The 20,830-nt window shown below is 41.7% G+C and overlaps 1 protein-coding gene across 2 annotated transcripts; it reads left to right on the top strand.

The window, feature by feature from the left end:
- Positions 1 to 798: 798 nt before the first annotated feature.
- CALM2 (calmodulin 2) lies at positions 799 to 14,182 on the top strand. 2 transcript variants are annotated; one of them, XM_054820163.1, is made up of 6 exons: positions 799 to 960; positions 5,442 to 5,472; positions 10,584 to 10,727; positions 10,805 to 10,911; positions 11,696 to 11,831; positions 13,256 to 14,182. In XM_054820163.1, the coding sequence occupies exons 1-6, from the start codon at positions 958 to 960 to the stop codon at positions 13,282 to 13,284; spliced, it is 450 nt and encodes a 149-aa protein (XP_054676138.1). In that variant the 5' UTR covers positions 799 to 957; the 3' UTR covers positions 13,285 to 14,182. The 2 variants fall into 2 exon arrangements, with proteins under 2 accessions (XP_054676138.1, XP_054676137.1); XM_054820162.1 differs by having other exon boundaries at positions 817 to 960; positions 11,696 to 14,182.
- Positions 14,183 to 20,830: the final 6,648 nt, after the last annotated feature.

Genomic DNA, 20,830 nt, shown 5'->3' on the forward strand with positions numbered 1-20,830 from the left:
CGCTCCCAGGCCTGCGGCCCGGGGTCTGCTCCAGCCGGGCCTCCCTTCCCGCCCCCGCAGGGGCCGGGCGGCAACACCCGCCGAGGCCAGCGCCGTTCGTCGGTGGAAGGAGGCGGCGTTGGCCGCGGGGATGCCCGCTCCGCAGCCCGCCACGCCGCCCCGTCCCGTCCCCCCCCTCCCCCGGGCCCTCTGCGGCGGCCGCTGCCGCTCCTCACGCGCGTGCCCGCAGCGGCAGCAGGACGCTGGGGCTCTGCCCGCCCGGCACACCCTGCCGCAGCGCCTGCCGTCCCCGCAGGCCGCCCACCCTCTGCAAGCGCAGGGAGCGGGACAGCGGGGCAGGCCGGTGGCGGGGCCCCTCGGACCGAGCCGGACCGCGCCTGGCCCCTCTGCACTGAGCCTCCCCGGGCCGGGCTGGGCCTCGCGCACTGCGGGCGGGGGGAGGGGTAACCGCTTCCCAGCCCAGACTGTGCATGTCCAAGTGACGCATTGCAGGTACGAATCCACCAATCAGCACCCTCCTTCTGGAGTCGCCGCACTCCTCGGCATTTTTTCTAAAATCCTCTTCCGCCCAGAAAATAGTCCCTCAGCCTGCCCCCTCCGGCACACCCCCCCCCCCGTTTCACCAGCGCAGCCCCCATCTTTCCCGCACCTCACCCCTTCCTGCACCGGGGCTAGGGAGGCCGGGGGCAGAGAGGGGACGCGCTCGGGGTGCGGGGGATCCTGCCGAGAAGAGCGGGAAGAGCCGGGACTTCTTTCGCAGCTCCGTTCACTGACGGGGAAAGGGGAGGGGGGAGGGAGCGGCGCGGAGCGATCCGGCCGGTCTGTGAGGAGGTTTATGAGGCACTGCTGGCGGCCGGGCAGGGCTCAGTGTGAGGCGAGCCGTAGAGCGGGAAGGTTGCTTGTGTGCCCCGTTTAGCCGTTAGCTTCCACCACACCCCGCAGCCAGGCCGAGCCATCATGGTGAGTCCCTGGGTGTGGGGTAGCGACAGTTATTTGTGGGTGCTGGTCTGGTGCTCGGTGTGTGGGAAAGGGGGAGTGTTTGTGGGTACCGGTGGTTGGGGGGGGGGGGGAGAGAGGAGAGGGGCGGGTGGTTTGTCTGGTGTGGGGTGAGGTCGCCTGCGGAAGGGTGGGGGTAGGGGTGAAGGCGTCCCTTGCTGCGGCCGGTGGGCTCAGCGCGGGCAGGCTGGGGCGCAGGGTCCCGCTCGGAGGCGCCGTGTGCGTAGGAGGAAGTGGTGGTGGACGAATCCCGCCTGGGTCCCTTTCCCGCCGTGGGGCGTTGGTGCAGATTCAAAATTCAAACTGCCACTCGGTTCGAGCGCCATGACGCTTTGTCGGGGCGTGTGTCGGGTGTGGGGGGAGAGCGGCAGATAACGGTTCCTCTTGGGAGGAGACCCGCGTGAGGGGTGCCGGGAGGGGGGAAGGAGCCTGCCACGATGGCACCAGCTCCACTTTCTTATCGCTTCCTCCCCCCCTTCCCCTCCCCCCGGCAAGCCGGCGTGTGCGGCTGAATGGGGCTGGGGAGCCAGCGGCGCGGCAACGGCTGCTGCGAGCGCTTAAGATGTCTGGTTCGCTAGCGAGGTGTGTTGCGCCTGGTAATAATGCAATGCGGAGCCCTGCAGCTTCTGAGCAGCATGATGATGAGGGGCAGGCTGCCTCACTGCACCATCCTCCCTCCTTGCTAGACCTGTTGTCAGCTCACATTGGAGCCGCTCTCCCCTGCCGATTTTATGATAACGCCTTGTTGTCGGTGGCTCTATTGAACAAGGGATTTATTTTTTTTTTAACAGTTTTGACTTCCCGTTTTGGTCATTGCGGTGGACAGTCCTGCATTTTCTTGATCGAGCACAATTTATTTTTCCTAGCAATACGTTTGTTTAGGATTTTAATTGACTGCCGAAATAGAAGGTGGAATTTGAGAATTGTTTCAAATTCGGTCTAAAGGATATGAGTTTAGCTTTTTTAATTAAAACAAGTGGACACTGAAACACGTACAAAAAAGAACAGTTCTGTCGCAAAAGCAACACCAATGACCACATAGTACTATCTCTGCATTCACAGAAGATGCAGTATAGTGGAATTGCCCTTTCATTCATTACATGCTTTTAAGGAGTCAGATCTCTATCAACTTGCCATGTCTAATGTGAACCATGGGTACTTAAAATTAAGGTTTCTTTGAAGTGCTCTCTCTGGGCAAAGAAATTCAGTGAACAGAAGCCTGAATTTGTTCTTTTGCTTGAATGGTGAACCTATACAACAAACCATCTGTAAAGGAAAAAAACCCCAGTGAATTTAGCAGGAAGAGACTTACTGCTTTTTGCCATCATCTGTATGAAACCAAAAATGGAGTATCTTCAAGCAAGGTCTATATAAAAATGGGTGTGTCCAGGAGGCACAGTAACACTTTGAATGTGGTTATAGTTCATCCTGACAGACCAGACTGGCTAAACCTGTGAATATGTGTTGTCCAATACTGCATATGCTAGATAAAGTAGAATACTTTGCTGTCAAAATAAGCTAACCTACTATAAGTGTAACTTTAGCCCTTCTGCTAGTCTGTCTAGTTCTTGTTCTTCAGTTAATCTTGCCAGAGCAGAACTGTCCATTCAGATCTAACACTTGAAGAATACCAAAATGGTAGGTTTTGGAGTGGAACAGTGTCATCTGTTCTGTGATTTGCTGATAGCTCTCTACCAGGCTGTGTTAGTCAGCTCTGTTGAGGATCTTCCAAACTGATTACTGCATAGCAGCTATGGCTGTAATGAAACACTACCTCTAGAGGCTGCATGTGCCACTGAAACTGCTGCACACACAGTGGCTCCCCTTCTTTCCTAGGAGGCTTAGATTCTTTGTCAGGCCCTCAACATAATCTGGGGGTGGGGGATGGGAGCTATTGCAGTGAAAATGAAAGTGCTGCAACATGAATCAGAGAATGCATGTCCAAGCTGTGATGGTTCCCTGACTTCATCAAAGGAGGTTTTCAGGTAGATCTTGGCCATAGTAAGAAGCATGTCAAAACTATAGCATAGGCATGTTAGAGTTGTAATTTACTGTTTGTTTCTCAAGTTGAGTTGCATTACTGAAGGTGTGCATACTGTCACATAGATGGTGCATGAGTATCTAGCTTAAATTCAGGATAAAGAACTCCAGAAGACCACAGTGGCCTATAACCTGCACACATGAATTGGGGCTGATAGCCCTCCACCTCAGTGGCATGGGAGGGAGTGATCTGGCAGACATGCTGGCTCCGCCTTTTGCTGCTGTTGCGCAGCAGTCCCTGCAGAGCCTAGCACTGCAGAGTACAGATGGTGTTTGTTCAACCTTGCCCCACCTCCTAGCTTATCTTTCAACTGCCGTATACCTGTGGCTTCTAATAAGCTTCATGCTTTTCTCAAACACTGTACCTCTTGCAGGTACTGACAAAGCTTATCCAAATTCATGGTTAGTGGCTACAGGATGTTTTAAGTTGCTGGAAGAGTTAGAGTTTGGGAACACTTAACACCTTAAAGACTGCTTAATGTCATGTCTTATATAAAACAGTATGTGGCTCAACTTGGTCAATAAGTATTGACCTAAATAAACTAGGTTCTTGCTACTTAAATCTACTCTACAGCTATCTGTGGATATAAATATCCTACAGAAATGTAACACATCATTGTCTTCACTCAAGTAATAAAAATGTAAATAGCATGCAAAGGTATGAGTCTGTGTTAATATACTTCAAACAAGAGAAATATCTGTTAGGGTTAAGTGACCAGCAGAATGCTTCCATCTCAAAGCCTAATGGTGAATTGTGATCTCAGCAGATGTTGCTGCCACCCTACACTCTCTTTTTTAAAAAAAAAAAAACCAAACCAGAAAGTTGAACCTGCATGGGAATACAGCTGCTGAAATTGGAACAAGTGGAGTCTATAGCTGCAAATACCCATTGGCTGCTCTTTGAGAAGTTGCTCAGTAGTGTGGTCTTGATTCTTTGAGTAGGTGAGCTGCAAGCAGTCTGAGAAATCACTGATCACGGCCTTTATCTTGGGCTGTTGCTGTATTGTACACATTTTTTCTGTAAGCAGTTTAGCTCTTGTATGGTTCTTAAAGCAGCTAACTTCATTTCTGTTACAGGAAGAATAACCAGAAGCTGGAAACCAAGTTTGTATGCAATATAAAAATGTAATTAAAATTGAAATCAGTAAAGTAAAAATTGACAGATGGTGTATATACCTTTTCTAAGTATTTCACTGGCAGATGGCTAATGTGTAGAGACACCTTTGTGGCCACAACTAATGATAGAAAATGTTTCTGACTGTCAGTATTGCAATAATTATAAAGAAGGTGTTGCTGAAATAGTTAAGAGTAGGAACACAACTAAAAAAAGCAGTGTTGAACTTAGGCAGTGAGTATATCTTTCCTGTAGGAATTTTAAAGTTTATTTTGACCCTTAAGTGGAGTACTATGGGGTAAAGAGCTCAAGGAGCTTCCTCAAAGGAAATGTGTGTATAGCCTTGTTACTGCAACTCAACTGAAGCCATCCAGGATTTGTTTGAAGAATCAGCTGACTTGAAAATCTAGGCAAAGTATTTCTACAGTCCTCAAACACTTTTGGGTTCTTTCAAGAGTGAAGTCCATTTTGGGTTTGGCCTTGAAGACAGGGTTTTTATTGCTGTCACATCCAGTTGATTCAAAACTGTTCAGTGATAGAGCAAAATAAGGTCTAAACTGGGACTTACCCAACTGATACAGAAATTATGTCTTGCACCACTGAACCTTTCTCTAGTGGCCCTGTAAACTACCTTATGCTACCTGAGTCTGTAGACAATGGTCTGAAAGTCTAGACAGCCATATGACAAATACATTGAAATGACCAGTTTGAGCTGAAGCTGCTAGTACCGATTATATGGACTCTGTTTTTTATGGCCACGTCTTGGACATGAAGCTTCATTTTAATCAAGGAATCATTTAATTCTAGAGAAGAGCGTGTCTTTCTAATTATAGCATTGTAACTTAGCAGAAGAGACTAGCCTGCCTTAAATTTGGGATTTGGGGGTTACTGCTGCCTTACTTAGACCTGAAGTATTTAGTGTTAAAGCTCAGGCTAGTTTACCAAAGTATTACTACCAGTAGTCTGCTGTGTTAATGAGTTTTTAAAACCAGTCTAGAGGGACCTGTGTGCCTTGAGTTTGCTGGTGTTGCTTGGGTAATTGATTGATGTGCATGGTAATCCATTGTTTGGCTGTACCAGATATTGCAGGGTCAGGAAACAAGGACAGGCTGCCAGTTCTTACTTAGCAAGCAATCCTGATGACTTTTGAGCTGTGTTTGTTAGAACTATTTCAGAATGCTACAGATAAGTCCTGAAGAGCAGCTACCATATTTAGAGGTCTCTACAAGTTTGTGTCTGTCTCTGCCTTGTACTTTTGCTACAACTATAATGATACTCTCTTTTATTGCAGGCTGATCAACTGACAGAAGAGCAGATTGCAGGTGAGGTTTTTACATGCTGTGTTGCTACTCCTACTTGACCTGGCATATCTCTTAATCCAGTGGCACTCTGTGTTACACAAGATATGTAGCTTTCTTAGATACAAAAGAAATATTGTGGAATGTTTTAATTTGTCACCTAAGTTTTAAAGGATTGTCTACTGTAAAAGCACCATGGATACAATGAATCTGAAGTTTTGTCTTCTAGAGTAGTTAGACAATCCTCACAGCTTTACTAGCTAGTAGATTTGGGAGTCTCTTTTTTCCTCTGACTATAGAATTGTCCCAGGTGCAAACTGAAAGGTGGAAGGTGTGTGTGTGTGGGGGGGGGGGAATCTCTGATGAAGACTTGGAATCTGGAGTGTTCTTCTAACAGAAGACAGAAATAATTTACTTTGAGGTCTCCTGTCAGCAGAGATGTTTTAGAGTGGCTGTTTGACAGCAGAGACTGGCTTCCTGATGACAGCTCTTGATATTCCATATTTGGAACTGCATTGTGTACTTGGACACAAGTGTTCTATGCACTGTTTGGATGGTCTGGCACTTGCTCTGAAATGCTTAAATAAATATGCATGTTTTACATCTTATTGTCCCCTAACAATGGTTTCTATACATTGACAGCTGTCTACTAGTGGATGAAACTTCTAGTTGTGTCTCCTACTCCTGCAGGCTGCACAAACTAGTATCTGTCACTGCTCTCTGAAGGCTGATTTTGACTTCAATAATTGATGTGACTTAAAGCTGGTAATGCAGCATTCAGCCTTGCCATGAACATTAAAAACTTTAGAGTTTTTGATCTGACAGATGTATAGTGTTAATACTAGAAAGTCTTAGTGAGCATAACTGTCATGTGAAATGATTTTAGAGGATGTTAGAGTTCTGCTAATAGTATGAGGTCAAGCATGCAAATAACAACCTCTAAGAGGTATAGCTATTTAACAGTGGTGTAGCTCTTGAAGACACTGTGTTAAACAGAAGTGTCATAATGAGCTAGTTTGTTTTTACCATAATTGCCAAATTTGAAGTGTAAGAACATTCTTCTGTAGATTTAGACTTCAGAAGCTTGCTTTAACTCATAGGAGACTAATTATGGTTTTGTAGAAAGGCCTTAGTCTATTTACTTGTTGCCATGGTACTGTCTTATGAGTAAGCACAAGCCAAATCTAGTTCAACTCGGATTTTTTTTTTTTTCTGGAAGTGGCCTACATATCTTAAGGGTTTTGTGATCAGTTTAGCTGGAGCAGACTTTACCAATTGTCACTGTTTGTCTTTTTAATAATGATTCATTGTTCCAGTTTATAACTGTAGAAGCTTTATTAGTTGATGTAGCTGCTTATGGAATATAAATGAACTTATTAACACTACCTCAGGATTAGTGCAAATGTTATTCAGTAAGGATAGTATAGTTCTCAGAGCCCAAAGTGAGTATGAATAGGCTTGTCGTACTAGAATAGAGGGTTTTCATCTGTGTGGTAATATCCAGTGTAAAATGGCCTGACACTTTCAGTTCAGCTATGGTATTTCATAAAGCAAATGTGTTTGCAAGTAAACCATAGACCTGTGATGTGAAGACATAAGCCCACTGCTGGTCTGTTAGGGAATCATCCCTAGTACTGGGAAGACTGTTAAAGGTACAGTTTGCATGTTTTACAGAGATTGTGTGGTTTTAAAGGCTTGACACCCCACCCCCCATTCCATTTCAGCTTATCTGAAGATACCTAGCTTTGGATTTGAAGGTGGGCTTAAAATGATACTACAAGGTAGAGACAACATTCCCCTTCTTGAATAGAAGGCCAAAGTAGTTAAAGCAGCTACTTCTCCTGGGCTTAAAACAAATCTTCCACCTCTGCTGTGAAGCACCAGAATACAGTTTCTTACTTCTTAGGGAACTCACTGGTCATATAGGACTGGAGCTTCTTGTCATTGTAGGTAGAGGCAGAAGACTTCTCAGGTTTTGTTCATATGAAAGACTGATTTTGCAAACTGAGTAGGTACAGAATGTGAATGCTGGTTGCAGCTTCATCCAGTAAGAAATGAAGTTGCTGAGTCAAATGGGTATCCCTTTGGTTAAGGGTTGTATTTAAAAAGGTATATAGGTCAGGACCGTTTCATGTGGGTAGTTGAGGAGGGGAGGGAATCTAAAGATGCTTTTGTCCCTAGGAAACTAGTCTAGTGAGCTATACTTTTTCTTGCACTAGACTTCAGGTCTCAGTGGGCTCTCCGAACAACTAGGCCTATGTATGGTGTTCATTATGCCTTGTTCCTTTAGTGTGTTGTGGTTCTCTGGGGATCTGACCACAAGAGTTATTTAGAATTTATTTCATAGTAGAAATAGTCATGTTTAAGTGTTGAGCTCCTGGTAGCTGTGAAGAGAACAATTGACATTTTCCTATAAAAGTTCCAGACATAGATGGCTAAACTGTGTGAGGGCAGGAATGGTAGCTCTGGTTCACTGAACATACTAGGTTACTGAAGACTGCCACTTCATCTGGAAAGGTAATGTGGTACAGAGATGCCTCAAAAGCTATTGTTAAATAGAACATTTTGAGCTAGGGTGTTAGAGTTCACATTCTGTTGGACTGGCCTTTCTTTTGTGGGGCCTGGAAGTAGTCTCTTCTCTTGATATAGTGTGCTTTTCAGAAGGAAGGAAAGGCTGAAACCTTGTAGGCAGGCCTGAAGATGAGTGGTTCTCTTGACACTGTCCTCAGGTTTGACAGGTTAACCTTATCTAGAATACAAGAGAATTTTCATTTGCAGTTTGATATGGAGGAGTTTTGAATAGAGGGAGGATTTGCTTTACATGCTGCATGGAGTCCTAAGGTGTTTAAGTGTGGGAGGTGTGTTTCATAATCTTGTGTTGCAGGAAGCTAGAATTGAGTTGCTCACTAAACTTCAGTATTTTATAGCTGCCTTCACTGGCTGTTGCCACAAGTCCTCTAAAGCTATGCTAGGTTGTTCTTGTTCTAGTCTAAACTGCATCTGCATAGGTTGTTATTCCTTTGTTCTAATTACTGGAGACAGTTTCTAGAAGTGGTTAAAGAGGTATTTTAATCTTACTCCTAACTTGATTTCAGCATTTCAGACAGGAATATGCTGCAGATCTTTGACACTCTATGGTTATGGTTTATAGCTGGTTGTTTCTTAGCCTACAGCATCTTTGAGTAAAAGAAGGGTAGAGTGGCTTATTTCAAGTGTTCAGAATATACCACTGAATGGCCCATGCTGCAGAAAGCAGGTCTTTGAATTTTGTATAAATTACTACTTTTTCTAAGCAGTGTCATTGCAGTACTGTGAAGTCTGCTTCATGTTTGGGTTTTGACAGTTGGCCTTCAAGTTAAGGATGAAGTGGTTTGGCCAAACATTTTGAATAATGTTTGAGTACCTGATTCTTGATGAAGATTCAATGTTCCCCTTTTGAGGTCCTTACTTGATAGTGTGAACTTTTCTACTAGGCTTGAACCAAAAGCCTTTTCTAAAGTGGTGTAAAACTTTCCTCCTAAAACCTATTTGTTGCCTCCAAGCTAACTGAAACTAGCCCCAAAGACTGGTTGTAAGTTACTGTAGATACAGCTTATAGCTGCCAGGTAGAGTAGGCCTGTTTCTACTTCGTGATTATACAGTGCTGGCTTGTAACTGTTGTCTGGTCCTGTGGTAGTCTTGCTCTGATTTTTACATGCTAAACAGTGGGAGTTGGCTTTTGGAACACTTCAAACTGCTAGATGTAGAAGAGTCTTTTTTCCTGGATGAGACTCAACTGTGGCTCTGGTATTATAGCTGCATTCATGAACTATGAAAAGCCTATTTTTGTAGTTGTGTTTTTAACACTTGCCAGCTTGTACTCACCTTGAGTGTTTCGGAGTACAAAATGGATGAAGTAAGACTTTATGCAGTTCATGTGAAAACACAAATTTTACTGTGGCTAATTCTGGTCTGGGAAACCCACCATCTGGAAAGCTGGCTGCTTGGACATGTTGAAAAATTAATTCTTGGAAGTATTTCTGATGCAGGAGTACCCTTGAGCTAAAGAGTTGTCCAAAGTCTTTCAAGGTGCCTTAAAAGCTGTAAAAGAATCTGAACTATACAAGGGAATAGATAAGTTTTTCATGTTTAACTGTAATTTGTGTATGAGCTACTACAGTCCAGTGAGCTAGTTTAAGGTCTGTGGCCAAAGATGAACAGATGGCATGGATTAAAACCAACTCCATTTTTGGACTGGACAATTAAACATGTTATGCTTGTATTAGTATTGCTGGCTACAATACAGCCATTGTAGGGGGTTAAGAGGCAGCATTGAAACACAGTTAAGCAGTCTTACAAATGTTTTTGACTAGTTTTATGGAGGCTGTTTCAGGATAGAGTAGGGCTGAAGGAATTTTCTAAGCAGCTTTTTGGAAAGTAAGACTCCAGTGACTTCCTCCTTGAACAGCTGACTGGAGTTGTGTATATACATAAGCTGAATGACTATAAAGAAGTCCAGTGGGAGAGAGCTGGGAAGAGTTCCTTCTTAGCTAGATATGGCCAAATGTTAAGACCTGTGGTGCTAGGTGTACATGCAACTTCATGTAGCATATACTGTTAAGACTTGCATGTCCAGCAGAAATGAGTTATGAGCAACTATTTTTAGTTTGATCTGATTATACCTTTTTCCATTGATTGGTCTCCTCCATTAGTAATAGAAGTACTATTATGCTGTAGCATTTGTATTTTGAGTATTATTTTTTTAGCTTTCTCAAAGTAACTGCATATTTTCTTATGACATCCAAGGATGTGGATCATTCTAGTTGCAGATAGCTATTCCTTTCAGCTCTGTATTAGGGATCTTTGTTCAAAATAGATAGTAGCAAACATCTACACACTCCTGAAATGGATGACCTTCCACCTTATTTAGGTCAGAGTGTGGTTGACTGGTAGACTGGTGGGTTGTTTTCCAGATGCTGGTGCTTTCATATAGGCATTACGGTTATAGCAGACTGAGCAATATACTGACATTTTCTTAAGAGAATGAAATCAAGTTTAGTAATTTACAACAGTAAGCAGCAATAGATTCTTACGTGATTAAGTAAACTTAACATTTCAAAGCTGAAGGCATTAACTCCTTTTTTGCTGTTCTACAGAATTCAAAGAAGCTTTTTCACTATTTGACAAGGATGGTGATGGTACTATAACTACAAAGGAGTTGGGGACAGTGATGAGATCGCTTGGTCAAAACCCCACAGAAGCAGAGCTACAGGATATGATCAATGAAGTAGATGCTGATGGTAAGATTTTACTAATAAGTAATTTAATAAAGTACCTAAACCATGGGTCTCTTACTAACACAGTAACTGTCTTGCAGGTAATGGCACAATTGACTTTCCAGAGTTTCTGACAATGATGGCAAGAAAAATGAAAGATACAGATAGCGAAGAAGAAATTAGAGAAGCGTTCCGTGTGTTTGACAAGGTACTAAAATACCTTAAATACTTCTGTTTGGAAAACTCACTCTGACTTCTAATGAGCTTCCTCACTGAATTGAGGGGTATCTGCAGTCCTGTCTTCTAGAACCTCTAGGTTAACTAGTCACCCCAAAGTTCAGTCTTCTGTGGTACTGAACCTGAAAGTCAGATGAGTCATTGTGATAGTAGCAGGTGATTAAGCTATCACTTGCTATGATACTAAAATACTTCTACAAGGCTGGCAGGCAAATTGCTTAAATATTTCAAATGGTAATCTGTTAAATCTTTCACTTGGACTCATTTAGCAATTTACTTAGTACAGACTAATGTTTCAATACCCAGTGTCTCAACTGGGATGGAATATGTAAAAGTGGGCTCTGAAGGCCTTGTGGCTTTGTGCTGGACTCCCATGAAATAGGTGAATGTGATAAGTAGCTTCTGTTCTAAGAAATAGACACTTGAACCAGACAGTCACATGACTGAATAGGCATCTGTCACCTAAAAAGATTGCAAAAGGTGCTGATTGCTTTGTCAGTGATTAAAAAATGTCTCAAGTTAGGACAACCAAAGTAGACTGTATTGGAGAAGCTGGTTTTAAAACATCTTTTTAAGACTTAAGATCCTGGACAATACTGAAGATACGCTTATAGCTTTCATTTGTCTTGTGCAAATGCTAGTGGTTAAAGGTATGCTAACTTCTCAATGTTCAGCTTACTCTGCAGTATTAAGTTCTAGTTAAGTCACTAAGCCTTAGACAAGTCTGTTCCAGTGTTCCTTTTTTCCTCTCCCAGGATGGTAACGGTTACATTAGTGCTGCAGAACTCCGTCATGTGATGACAAATCTTGGTGAGAAGCTAACAGATGAAGAAGTTGACGAAATGATTAGGGAAGCAGACATTGATGGTGATGGTCAAGTAAACTATGAAGGTAAGGAGTTGTTAACAGATTCTTCTAATGCTGGTGGTTGTGTAGATGCTGATAGCCACACCAAGTTTAAATAGGGCAGTGTTAAGGTGAGATCTTCTCAACAGTTAGTGTTCCTTTAAGCTATGGACTTTTAGTATGTACATCATGTACCTCTAAATAGGGTTGAGTGGGTTATTGCTACCTTTGTGCCAAAGGCAAAAAATGACTATTCAACTGTGCACTGTAAGGATAACTTTCTAAATCTAATGATGTCTAATGACCATTAGAATAAGGAAGCTAGCTGAGATGTTAACATACTGTTCATACTATTCTGTTCACTAATAAAGGTTGATCTGACTGTAGCAAGTCACTCATCTTTTATTAATGCTTTTAAAATTACTAATTAAAGGGGGAAAGCCTCTAAAATACACATAAATTTAAAGACCTTTAGAAGACCTCTTAAATAACTTCACACAAATCAGCTGCAGCAGTAGCTTATTTTCTTTCTTTCTTCCTGGCATTGAAACTTAAAGTCATGTGAGCAGGAGGAGTTCTGTTAGACAATTGCTTGCAGCTCAGAAGTGTTAAGCTTGTTTTCACTTTGTAACTTTCTGAACATTTTTATAGAACAGAACTAGGGTATTTTCAGATAATACCCTTACTGTTTCTGAGGTGTAGGTATGGCTTCCCTTTAAGGCCTTTTTAGTTGTGGCCTCAGGATGAGCAGTCATCTGTGAGTGAAAAGGTGTTTTTATGAACAAGGCTGGTGCTCCATAACTCTGCTTAGGAGTAGACTGTTTAGAGGCTGGCACTAGAGAGGGTAGACATCCCTCTTGTTTCCAGTTGCTCTTTTGTAACTCGAGCAACCAGTTAACTGCTTTTAGGTTCCTGGTTTCTTTTTATTATTGCACCTGAAACTGGTTCAGCAAGATAAGTGAAGAATCCTATTTTGTGGGATCTAACTTCCAATGTGCTGTGAATAAGCAGTGATTCAGATGCTTAAAGATGGTCAGATAAAATAGCAAGACTTGAACTATTCTGCTTTGAAAAAAATTCAAACCAACAGAGTGTTTTGCTTGTACACCTACTTAACCAATCATTGCTTAAGCACAATTTCTGCTGATCTCAATCATTCTTCGATACCTTGTCCCTATCTGTAAGTCAGTGAACATGAGGACCCTGCAATGTTTTAGTTTGGAAGCAAGGCTGTTCTCCAGTTCACTGAGGGATGAACTTTTTTATAAAAGTGGAGGCTTTTTGCCTTTAAAAATAGGAGGTTTTTAGGTGGGATTGGTGGAAAAATGGGGCTGTCTTTAAGATGCTTTTTTGAATGTAACTGAAAACAGTTTTGAAAGTGTTCAGCACTAGTAAGGCAGGTCACATCTCAGATCTTTCAATTCAGATTTTTCTCTGAGTAACTCTTATGCAACTCTTTCCTTTTACAGAGTTTGTACAAATGATGACAGCGAAGTGAAGACGTTGTACAGAATGTGTTAAATTTCTTGTACAAAATTGTTTATTTGCCTTTTCTCTGTTTGTAACTTATCTGTAAAAGGTTTTTCCCTTACTGTCAAAAGAATATGCATGTATAGTAATTAGAAGGCCATTCCTCCATGTTTTTCTCCTTTATCTTACTGTCATTGTTCTGATTTTTGGAAAATTGATCTAAGTAACAAATGTTGCATGTGGCTTACTCTGGATATTTAAGCCCTTCTGCACATCTAAAGTTAGATGGAGTTGGTTAACTGAGGGAACATCTGGGTTGTCTGTTTAAAAAAAAAGTAGCTTTCTTAGGAGACTTAGGTATGACTAGTGTAACAAATTACATAAAGTAAGCTAGGGTTTACCATGCATTAGCAATTCCTTAGTTAAAGCAACATGTTGGCTCTAGTTCTCCAGTACATAAAGGAGTTTATTCCGCTTTCTGTGATGGAGGATAAGGACTCATGCAGCTAACTGCAGGATAAGACCATGTCAATAGTATATATATGTATATATACATATATACATATGTATAGTATATGGCTAATGCACTGTAATCATTCTCCTAGCTTACTTCAGTAACTTGTTTGTGGCCATACCTGTAACATGTTGTTGAAATGTGGAGTCTTAACGTTGTGGACGATTGACAGTCAACAATATGAAACTTAAGTTGCACTAATGCAAAACGGGTGATTTATCCAGGTACTCGTACACAAGGTTTTTTTTGTACTGCTGGTCCTGTACCAGAAAACATTTTCTCCTCTTGTTACTATGCTTTTTAAACTTTGTTTAGCCACTTATTTTCAAAAAAATCTGCTTATGGCACGATTTGCCTCAAATCCATTCCAAGTTGTATATTTGTTTTCCAATAAAAAATTACAATTTACCCATACTGTTTCAATGTATCCTTGAATTATTTACAGGAATTGTTCAATACAGTTGCTGCTCTATGTGTTTGAGTATGTAGCAGTTTGGTTTGCTTATGCAATGGATTGGCTGTCTTACAATAGCTTGGAAGGTGAAAACTTAGTCCTTAAACTCTGGCCCTTAATAGTATTGTTGACTTGAAGAAGCTTTCTTACTAGTAGTTTAAAATGTATTTTACAGTCTTGTGTGGAGCTTGGTGCTTCAATAAACTTACCGTAGTGACTGGCTATGCCCACTATCTGTAGACATTGTGAACTGGATGTTGACCTAGTTCAATAGTTGACCTAAAATTAAAATTCCTTGTTCAGACAACTAAACCTGTTTGCTTTCTTTTAATTATTTTGGAGTTTATTCCCTGTCAGCTGCTACATCGGGGTAACTTAGTCTCACTGCCATGGACTTTTCTGAAACTGCCATGCCTGAGTTGCCATTCAGGGTGCAGTTAGCTCGGAGTACAAAAGGAAGACATTCTCTTACTCATCTGCTAATGAGCATGATTGTGCTTCTAGCACTAATTTTTTGTCAAGGTTTAAAGTTGGGGGTTTTTTAAAGCAGAAAACAAACCTGGTTTTGACCAAGGACAAATTCAAGACCTCAAAAGAATGCCAGAGGCTCTTTGTGCCTCTTGCCTCTGTACTCCCCTTGTCAAGAACTGACTGATCTTACATATGCTATACAGTTATCTTGTTTGGGGATTCTGGTTGCCTTTAAACAAAGCATTGGCCCCTGCATCTGGTTACCCTCACTGGTCCCAGCAGAGCAGTCACCTAATGTTTTATTTACTGTTTTAATCATCTTTGAAATATTTGTAATTACAGTGAAAATGCAATTGGGACAGCTGATCAACCTGATTTCAGAAACACTAGACTTGAGTTGATGGTTACTGATCTTAAAACCCTACTCCCTAAGGACTATAAGCAGCTCTACTGGTTTTCCAAAGGAAGCTTGTCAAAAGTGTTTAAATGGCCAGCATCAGAATTCCTTAGAATTGTTGCTTGTGCACTGGCAATCTGATTCAGGAAGCTTATGCAGTCTAAATATTCTAGCAGTTAAGGTTTCCTCTTTACAAAATGAGTGACCGAACAAACACTTCCTATCCAGTCTTCATCCTGTGGCCTAGGAGCCTGAGGACAAGACAAAGGTGCTTAAACTGGCACAGGATGAGGAGAATTTGACGGACCCATCAGAACAACCACTTGAGATTCTGACTTGCAGGAGTACTGGAAGTCTTATTTTTAGAGGTAAGTAATGTAAACAAGGATCTGACAAGAATTTGAATTTGCCAGTCTGGCGTCTTGACTTTCAGTAGGCTGGGAATCACACTTTGACCCACAGTTGTCTTCTACAACTGGGCATGCATTTGGAAGCATCTCACAGGTGAAAAGGAGAGGGTCCCCTCTTTTATGAAAGACTGCCTTGGCTGAGATAATTGCCTTTCATAAAATGGATGGGTGAAAAATATGTGATGGTGGCCACCCTCATTTTAGCTGTTCCATGTTCAGAATGTTTAGTTATAGGAATCAAAGCTTCTGGGTTTGTTCAGTGTAAGTACCTGTGTTGCTGTTACCTAAATGAAATGCCTGATTTCCAGGTCAATATTGAAGTCTTGTAGGCCTGTTTACATCATACTTCAACTGCAGAATTGGGGGTAATACTTTCCAGTGCTTTCTGCTAATGGAAGAATGAGGTACAGTCAGTAAAGTGTGGCAGCTAATGGCATTGATGACTGGAACTTAAACCTTTTGGCTGAGGTGCTTTTGCAGGTGCTTTTTTGTGAATCAGGTAGTCCTCAGGTCACTAGGCAGGTTTCTGGATATGTGTGGATGTAGGAATACTGAAACTTCAAGTTTGGCTTCTAGTAGCTTGCTAAGATATGATCCTTCATCTTGTCTGTTAAATATGGTGGAGGCTCTTAATTCTATACTATGATAGCAAGAACAAAAACTTCTGTGGTATAACACTGCAAGAAAAAAACACTATCAGGTTTTACAAATTGGGGGGGGGGGGGTGAGGCAAGAGATCTTATGCTTAAAGACTGCTCTTCCCTTAATGATAGGATCTCCTCCTAAACCTGTACAATGAGTATAAAAAACCTGATGAGAGAGAATGGAGAGACAGATTGATTTCTGTGTTGCCCACTGGCAGGACAACAGGCAATGGGCACAAATTTAAAAAGATTAAGTTTATCTAAACAGGAGAAAACACTTTTTTACTATGAGGGTGGTCAAACACAGGTTGTGGAGTCTCTGTGCAGATTCCAAACCCAGGTCAGCAAGAGTCTCTAGATGACCCTGCTTGAGCAGCAAGTTGGATTGGGTGATCTCAAGAGGTCCCTTCCAGTCTAAATGATTCTGCAGTGAAAGTGTCCCTGCTAGCTTCCTAAGCTTACTATGGTGTGCAACCCTATCTTTGTATGGTGGCCTTTCCCAGTGAAGGAAGATGGTGTAAGTGCTCGCTACAGCCTGATAAATTTTAGAGTATGTCTATAACTCACTCTAGTAGTGTTAGGAATCACCAAGTGAGACTATAGAAGACACTGTACCTCAAGGCTGTGAGCTGTCCTGAAAATAACTACTTCCCTCCTCACTTGTAGCTGTGCATTTTTGGTGGGGGAGTGTATCACTGGATAAGGAACAGTAACTGGTAAGCTTGCAGCCTGTTAAGGGACAGCTAATAGGTAAAGGAGGCAGTAAGTGAGGATTAGAAGCCTGCTAATAAGATCAGTCTAATTATTTGAGGGAGACTAGCTCAGAAGGTAGATGAGCATGTAATGCAGGAGTACAGCTGATGGACCCACTGGAGGTAATGCAGACTGGGTATTTGTTCTTTTGAATGGGGCCATTGGTGTCTAAAGACTTGACTCTGGTGGAGTAAGGTAGTTCAATCTGCTGTGTCAGAGTGGTCCCTTTCAGGAATTGCTTGGTAATAACCTGGACACAATGAGTAGCAAAATGACTGCTGATGTTTATGTATATCACTTCTGTTCTATGACTACACCGTGTTTCTTAGACAGTAACACAGTCCAACTAAAGAGTAGCTGTGTTAAACTGATTTGCTGTATAAGGGAGTTCATGATTAATCGTCATTGCCGGCCACTTCTGGTGGGGGTTGGTGGGAAATACCAGAGAGGCTTTCAAAATTCTCCTTGAAATGCTGCATTTAAAAATGGCTTTTCCATTGAAGTCTTCATGTTGTAATGGATACTTAAGGAAGTTTCATTCTAATACTGAGTTAGTCTGTCGAGAGAGACTTTTCGGTTAAAAATGTTTTTAGCAAAGACCTTCTGTAAAAATGAATCTTGAAAAGCAATTTTTTTCTAAGTGAAAATAATAGGTATTTGACAATATATATGAATACACTGGGGTGTGCGGTCTAAGTGTAAAAAAAAAAGTGTCATGTTCAGCCAAAATGGACAATGCTGAAAAAACTTGGGTAATGGATAATCTATGCTTAACAGAACCTTGAAAGAGAGCTGATGGAGAGTTTGTTAGTGTATTTTTATATCATAGTATCTCCTCAGCTATCTCTTTTTCTCCTACTGTATCATTAGTACAGATTCATGACTGGAGTGAGATCAACCATACTGCATCTACTCCAATTTCTGGTTTTGAAAAAAGGTCATGCTCTCCTACAAGAACAGTCACAGTTTGTCATGTTATCTATTTACTCTGTTTTTGAAGAATTGAGTCTGATAGCTGTATATACACTAAAAAAATGGATTTTTAAGGACTAACACTTAAGATTGCAAAGAAAAAAATCAGAATAAAATATGGAGTGGGGATGGGGACTTTAATTTTCTGGTTTCCCCTAAAGTGCAAGTCTGATGACATAGTGTCAGATGATGTAAATAGCAGTATTTGATTCTTTTCTAGCTGCTCCTTAGAAAAACACTTCCTATGGCTTTTTTAATATGAATTATGGAGAAGAGGGCATTTATTTCAGTGTCATAAACTTGAGAGTCCTGAGATGCTGTTCAAGAAATTGCACAAAGATTAGTCCAACTGGAATACCTTAAGGTGAGATTTTCAAAAGACATGGAAGATTTGGTGAAGATGACTGTCACAGTAATTGCCTAAATATGAGGCATATTCCCTGCAAAGCTCTGGACAATATGATACAATAACTCTTAATAACTTTATAACATTATTCAGAGTTTCAGTGGTGTGTTGAAGAATGGGTCTGCATTTTACTGGATGCTTTAGGTATGCAGAGTAGCAGATAGTTCTTGCTCCAAGATCTTGCCATACAAACAAGGTATCGTGTGGTGTCATGCAATGACACTGCACTGCAGGCTGACTTTTTTAAGGAGGAGCTGAACTGGAAATAGGAGTGAAAGAGGATGAAAGAATATAAAATTAGGAGAATAGTGCAGGAGGAAAAAAAAATGTTTGACGCAAACATCTAACTGGTGCAAGACAAAGTCCAGCACTAGTCTCTGAATAATACTGAGACCTGAGGGCTGGAGCCCCTGGCTTGCTCCTGCAGGCTGTTCTCAAATGGCAAGGGTGGTAGTTGAGTTTGATCCATTTCTAGTGGCCCCACAGCTGGAATAGAGTACTTAGATTGTTCCAATTGCATAATCCTCACCTTGCAGATAAGACCTTTGGGTAGGTATGTACTTGCTCAGAAGTTAAACTTCCCTATTAGTAAACCAGTACTTTTATCAGTAGTAATTGATACCTCCATCAGCAAACAAAACCAGCTCTCCATTCAGTCACTTAGGTAGCCTCCTCTGGTGCTGGCTGGTTCCTTTCAGGACAGGGAGCCTTACAGAGGTCAGACAAGTCTTCCCCTTCCTCCCAGGTCTGACAAGCCCTGAGTTCGGATTAGTCACCTACTGCATCATCATGGCGACATATCCCTGGTCCTGTGGCAGCCTCTTAAAAGGCATGTGCTTTTTAGCAGTCAGAAAAGTGCAGCTGATGGCACTTACTATGTTACCAGGATTGTAGAAAGACGAGTTGTCTGTTTCTGGAGTAGGAGCTATTTTTTAACTTAAGAGGTTTTTTTTCACACAGCTACAATAGACTGCTGTTGAAATAAAAGGCCAAAAAAAGAGGTTCAGATCTTGCCCACTCCTCCCAATCTGTTATTAATTGTGAAGCGTTAGATGATTAGCAACCCCAGGAAGGCTGTGGGTTTCTCAGTTCCCTCTATTTCTAAGGTGTTTAAGCCTCTGACTACTATAAACATTTTCTTCCTCTTAAATAGCCACTGGTTTTCTAATACTAACTCAACTTGAAGCTTTTGAGACCTTTGAAGCTCCCTGTGTCTGAAGTGGAAAGGCAGAGTTGTTTGCTGCCAAATCATTTACACGGAATAGGAAAATCATAGTTCAGACACTCATTCAGCACCTACTCAAAAGCTCTGTGGTCAGCGTAGTCTTTACATTGATTCAGAAGGCCTTGAATATGTTTAATAGTAAAGCTGCTTAATGGATTAGGATGTGTGAAAACTTCCAATAGTTTGGAATTGATTCACAAAGCAGTGTAGTAGGTCACCAGAATTTTTTTTAAGATGGGAGAATTAAGACAGACTGTGTAATTGATTTGCATTGTCAGCACTGAGAATGCTAGACACTTTGCCATGGAATTAATATTGGCATTTATTGATACATATGTTACATTTTAAAAGGCTGCCAAAAGAAACCAAACCCAAACCACTATTAGAGGATTGTCGTCTTTTGACTTTTACTATGAGGAAGCCATCCCCACCAGCCAGATGAACAGGCCAGTCTGCAAGAATATCTGAAAGCAAGAGCAAATGAGCACTCTTCTGCAATTCTTCCTGTTTTAATCATTCATTATTCTACCAGCAGGACAAGTTTTCTTCATTTTTGAAATGGGCTGTGATGCCCAGGCTAAACATGGAGGGAGGTGTACCTCTCTGCTAGCTTTTCCATCCTCTTCCACTCTCATACTATAGCATAACTGGATTGATGCTGGGGGGTTTCTGCAGGCAGTGGCTTCCCCTAAAACATTCAAAAAATCCTTTTGTGGTTCTTTACTGGGCTTTGGAAGAAATACTACCAAAAAAAAAAAAAAAATCTCCTTCTGGCAGCTTTTTTTTTTCCCCCTCGAATTTGCCCATGTTCTACCCTTCCTTAAGGAAGCATTAGCTAAGGAGACACATCTGTATGTACCCTGAAGAAATCTCCATGTAGTCTCGGTTGGAGGTCCCTCACAGAATGGCCCAAATTGCTGTGCTGTAAATTCATCATTTCTGGCATAAATTAAATATTTGAGGATGGGGTTTATTGCCAAGGTTCTGATAAATTCTCTTTGGGTACCGGAGAGAGGTATAAAATGCTTTTGCTGTTTTGCTATTATTAAAAAGTAATCTTGACTACAAAAGCAATGAAATTGGGGAGAATTGTATGGAGGGGAAGGTTTCATATCCATGGTCCATCCTTCCTTTTGGTTGCCTCTGTCTAAAGATAAGTCTGCCTGCCATGATAGCAGTTAAAAAAAAAATTAGTCATTGCTAGTGAAGCAGATTGGGAGCATCTACATCAATCCCAAGACTTTACTCCGCATCTGCATCTGAGAAAAGTACCTCCTTGCAATCTGTCTGTGAAGTGTAGGCAGCAGCTATTGAGGTAATTTGCTGAA

Source organism: Grus americana, chromosome 3 (assembly GCF_028858705.1).
Source record: "Grus americana isolate bGruAme1 chromosome 3, bGruAme1.mat, whole genome shotgun sequence".
NCBI classification, from domain to species: Eukaryota; Metazoa; Chordata; class Aves; order Gruiformes; family Gruidae; genus Grus; species Grus americana.

What these genes read in the sequence shown, in the direction of transcription:
- CALM2 (XM_054820162.1), top strand. An exon ending in CAATGAAGTAGATGCTGATG is followed by an intron (nt 10,728 to 10,804) that starts GTAAGATTTTAC and finishes ACTGTCTTGCAG; the next exon opens with GTAATGGCACAATTGACTTT. An exon ending in CGTTCCGTGTGTTTGACAAG is followed by an intron (nt 10,912 to 11,695) that starts GTACTAAAATAC and finishes TTCCTCTCCCAG; the next exon opens with GATGGTAACGGTTACATTAG.